The 4,899-nt window shown below is 34.8% G+C and overlaps 1 protein-coding gene across 4 annotated transcripts in view; it reads right to left on the bottom strand.

Annotated features, from left to right (window-relative positions):
* Nucleotides 1-1,935: 1,935 nt before the first annotated feature.
* Nucleotides 1,936-4,899, bottom strand: part of GRIA2 (glutamate ionotropic receptor AMPA type subunit 2) — a 109,602-nt gene continuing 106,638 nt past the window's right edge. For all 4 annotated transcript variants that reach the window (XM_038754913.1, XM_038754912.1, XM_038754915.1 and 1 more), the window contains exon 16: nucleotides 1,936-4,603. In XM_038754913.1, the coding sequence (XP_038610841.1) occupies nucleotides 4,439-4,603 (165 nt within the window). In that variant the 3' untranslated portion in view covers nucleotides 1,936-4,438. The remainder of the gene's footprint in view (nucleotides 4,604-4,899) is intronic.

The following is a 4,899-nucleotide window of genomic DNA, read 5'->3' as shown; positions in this document are numbered from 1 at the left end:
AGCGATCATGTTCACCAATTTTGTCATTTGTTTCGTTGCGCTCTTCACACAGTAAATATCCTTTGATCAACTGGGCAAGGATCATGCTTTTCAAGTCTACTGCACTGAACTTTCCCAAGAGCTTCTTAATATAATGTTCTGCAAAGAGGAAGCATTCAATATATACCACTAAACTGATCCAATAAATTGATCCTAGGGACTTGACTCAGGCATCCAACAGGACAGTTGCTATTGACTGCTATTGTAGGCCTTTGGTCAAGAATCTGTCCAGGCAGCTGCTACAGGTATTAATCCCCTGCTCTTGCCCTGCATGTTTTTACTCTTCAGCTGATCTATCTTTGTCAACTATTTTTTTTTTTAGTTTGTGGGTGTCCAGAATAACTTTTTGCTTTTTATAACCTTCGTGAATCGCGAATTGTGGAATAATCAGCTAGATTTGTTGATATAATATGGACATTGTGCAGCATGGCCAAGTGGAAAGACCACAAAACTGGGATTCAGAAGACCCAGGTTCAAGTCCTAGGCTCTGCCATTTGCTTACTGTGCAACCTCGTCCAAGTCACAATGTCTCTGAGCTTCACTTTTCTCATCTGTGTCAGATATCACTACCTTGTATTTATCCCAGCATTTAGCATAGCATAAGTGATTAATAAGTATAATTACACTATTTTTTAAAAAGTGTTACTATGACCCTAAGTATATAATTAAAAGGGCTCTGCTAGAAAAGGAAAGTGGAGTTATAGATCATTTAGATGATGATTCAGGCAAATTATACTTAAATTATTGAGATAGAATTAGATTTGTTGAGGGGTGCTTGAATTGCATATATAATTGCCTCAATTATTTGCCTTTTTTGCAACTAGAGGCCTGACCATGGGTAGCCGTTAAACATTTATCTAACACTCAAACTGCATAAACCTAGCGAAAAAAATAAAACTTTTCAAGTTCTTCTGAAAAATTAAGATGAGCTCTCAAAACACGAATAATGAACTTTTAGAATATTTTGAGAAGACAGAGAAAATTTTAAACAACAAAAGCAGCCAACTCATTGAATTCCATCTAATTCCCAACTTGAACTAATAAGGCATTTGGGGCAATCTAATGCACTCCTGCTACAGTCAAAACCTTGTGTTCTCTTCTCACTGCCACTTATGTTTCCTTGAAATATCTGCCACCACAAAGTACCAAGAAGCCCCTTAATGGCCCATACAGGGAATGAATGACTAATTGCAGTCCACTTCAGTGCCATAGAGGGATTTAGATACAGGAAAGTCTAGAGATGCAAATCCTCTTGCACATTAAAGGGGGTAATCCAAATAAATATAAAATATACAGTAAAAGAAGGTGGGGTTGTATTTGGCATGTCTAAAATCATTTTTCTTAGAAATTGAACATTGAAATAACCTGAATAATGATAGGGGAAAAACCCTCAACAGTGTATAAAAGGTCCAGTATTTCAGTTAAATATATCCTACCTAAAAATCTTAATTGTCATCCATTGTAGTCCAAAGGTCTCATCTCTTCCTTCTTCATGCTGGGAAATTATTAACTACCACCATATTCTTAAGGAATAGTTTAAAAGAATTGGTTATGTGGACTAACCCTGAATTTGTAGTTAGCAAACTTACCATTATCAGAAAGTACATAGAGTGATGGGTGGTAATTTCATTCATCTTTAAAAACTGTGTCAATTAAATTATGATTCTGGTTATAAAAAAACACTCTGGAATATTGGAATTCATGATCATTTACCCAAGTAATGTTTCTACCAGGAAAGATTTGTGTCTCCTTGAAAAAAAAAAACCCCATAAAAGAACATTCTACTTCATAGGCACAAGTTCTGAGTTCACTTACTCTCCTCCCCACCCACCTTGAATTAACAACTTTAAACATTAAATGAAAAAAAATTAAGGATCTTTGGCTTTTTTTTAAGAATATGTTTTTATGTATGATTAATTTGTACAACACTCCAGAAAAGCCATCACATGTTAGATTTTAAATTAAAACCCAAAGCATTTTGTGTCCTAGAGAAGATACACATGGAAACCTGGATCCGCATCATCTTCAGAAGAAATTATTGAAAGTGTTTGTCCTGCTTGGAATCGACACCCATTTAACACAGCAGAAATAAGATATTGTACTGTAAACAAAAAGCTATCAGAAAGGACAGTTGGAAATTTACATAAGAATATTTCATAAACATTTTGGTCTTTCCGTAACATTTTCTATATAAAATGAATTAAAAAAACCTTTAGACAGCTGTCATCACTCTGGACTACTTTTCACTTAAATGCACAAAGACATTTATATAGCAATATATTGATGCACCGTTACATGAATATTAAACTACGATTACTGTTCGTAACTGAGATGTGCATTATCCAATCAGCATTATCCGTAATTGAAAGTCTTACAGTATGTATTTTTGTCATGTCGTAACTATAAAAACATGAAAATATAACTTTACATTATTTCAATTATATACATTAGTTCAGGCTTGACAAAGAAAGATTTGTAAGCTACAGTTTTTCAGAAGAGTAGGCCCAGAGGTACAGTAAATAGTTTTTCATTGTATACAGTAATCTTTTTTAGTCTTTAAAAATTGTTTTTAGTACCATATGGACACAATTAGTCTGCAATTTGGTCATTCTAGCATCTATCATTAAAATTCAGAATGCATCTTCAACATTTCTGGTGAGGAGTCAGGTGAAGAACTGAATTAGATTACCCTGGAATATGCTATTGAGAGATACCTAATTTGAGCAAAAGGAATGGGTTATTCTATATTACCACTTGGAATGCAAAAGGCTAGTTTGGATCAATCCAAAATGTATCTCCTCTTTTCTTTTGTGGAATAGCTGATCAGTATAAAAGCACTGTACAAAATATCAAGTGCTCTATTAATGACTAATAGCAACAAGAATAATAGCAGTGTTAAAAATTGCTGAAAGCCAAGCAAAGAATAGTACAGCAATTAAAACTTAAGTTTTGACCATTATTTCAACGAGAAACAGGAAATGTAAGGAAAGATATCCTTTTGAATCAATCATATCAATTGAGCGCTTACTGTGTGCAGAGCACTGTACAAAGCGCTTGGAGAGTACAATAACAGAGTTGGTGAGACACGTTCTCTGCCACTAATGTTTGAATATGCCACCCAGAGAATACGACTCCCATAAAATTAATGAAACTATGGTGTCGTCTCCAAAGTGGCCATCTAAGAACCTATATGGGTTGGTTTTATTCTTTCGCATGTGAAAAAATAAATTTGATCACAACCAATTAGGGGTGATCTAATTTGTAGAATCAAAAGGGAAGAAAACATGAAAATAGTCATAGTTGGAAATCTACGTGGATGCCTTCAGATTCTAAAAATAAAAACAGGTCTAATTTAGGAATTTTCACAGTTACAAGTTTGGGTCTAAGAAGATACTGGAAGGGTGTTTTATACCTGATTTCTGTAATCTTAGCATTATTTATGGAATAGAATGCATTCCATTCTGTATGGTGTTAGGTTACTTATAGTGTCCCATAAGTACTTCTCTGTTAGTCCACCTTTTCATTTGCAGTATACACTGTAGTCATGAACAGTATTAACATATTCACTTGGGAAAATTTATACATGAAGACTTCCTGGGGCTTTGCAAATTGATCCGTCTAGATCGGTCTGAGGGCCTCACAATCTAAGTAATATCCTTTTAACATTTTGAGATTTATGACCAAACTGTAGCTAGCAAAATTAATTGGACCACTTGCAAATAAAACCATAGAAAAAATTTTATTTCAAATGTCAAGCATTGCCAAGTAATTTGATATTAACACCAAATGTTAAAGAATAGGATATACAGTAAAGTTTTAATAACCATATTAAATTACAAGATTTGAACCTTATATTTTTTTTCCTCCTCTTAGCATTTACATATTTGGCTTTGAAAAATATGGAACAGATGCTTTAAGCCTCTCTGATCACTTCCCCACAGTTTAAATTGTTTGTCATTTCCAACCATTATGGAAGCAAATTTATTTAAAAGCCAGTTTGTGAAAATACTTAAAAATATTTTTTTTTTAGTTTTAAAGGGTTGTTTTTTCCTATAAAACATGTCACATCTTGATGCAGTTGATGTCAAGTGTGCTTAAGTCATTATGAATCAAGGGACTAACAACAGTGGCTTGCACAAACTAGTTGTTGCCTGTTCAACGACTTCAGTCAGATTACAGTACTTCCATGTTAGCTGTGCATGTCAGTCAAGCTTCATCTTGAAAGTGTGTAGAAAATGATGTGTTTTTATAAGCATTCATTGCAATTCAAGATGAACTCCACAAATATAAGAATTCTTGGCTGAAACAAAAGTCTTCAAGATACTGGATGCCTCTCACCACTTTGACAATAAACGCACAAGAAAACCATTGTGTAAGGCACTCAAAAGGGTCTTATCAATCACGAGAGATCAGTCACACTGACATTCATCCCCATGCCAGGACTCACGTAAGGTACAGCATGCACTGCTTTGGGAAATTCTGGAGTCATAACGCGTCCATTTTCTCCAGTACTTCCTGTAATTGACAGCCTCGCCTTGTTCCTCATGGCATCACTCAAGGTCATCTTAAAAGAGAGAGAGAGAGAGAGAGAGAGAGAGAGAAAATATATATGTTATAACTTCAATGCAGCCAAATAACAGTCGGTCTGTGTATTTGCTTCTGTCTGAAAGCCTCTAGAAAATGGAACACACACACACACACACACTCAAATCAAAATGCTGGGCTACAAATAGTTAAGCACACTTATGACCGGAATCTTTCCACATTCACCCAAGCTACTGTGCAATTATTAGAAAGGAAAAGAGACAGTTGAACCACAGGTTAGTCACTTCAGGGGACATGAATGATCATCAATGATAC

This window comes from Tachyglossus aculeatus, chromosome 12 (assembly GCF_015852505.1).
Source record: "Tachyglossus aculeatus isolate mTacAcu1 chromosome 12, mTacAcu1.pri, whole genome shotgun sequence".
In the NCBI taxonomy this organism is placed as follows: domain Eukaryota; kingdom Metazoa; phylum Chordata; class Mammalia; order Monotremata; family Tachyglossidae; genus Tachyglossus; species Tachyglossus aculeatus.
The sequence above is the reverse complement of the archived record's forward strand: the minus strand, read 5'-3'. Positions and strand labels throughout refer to the sequence as shown.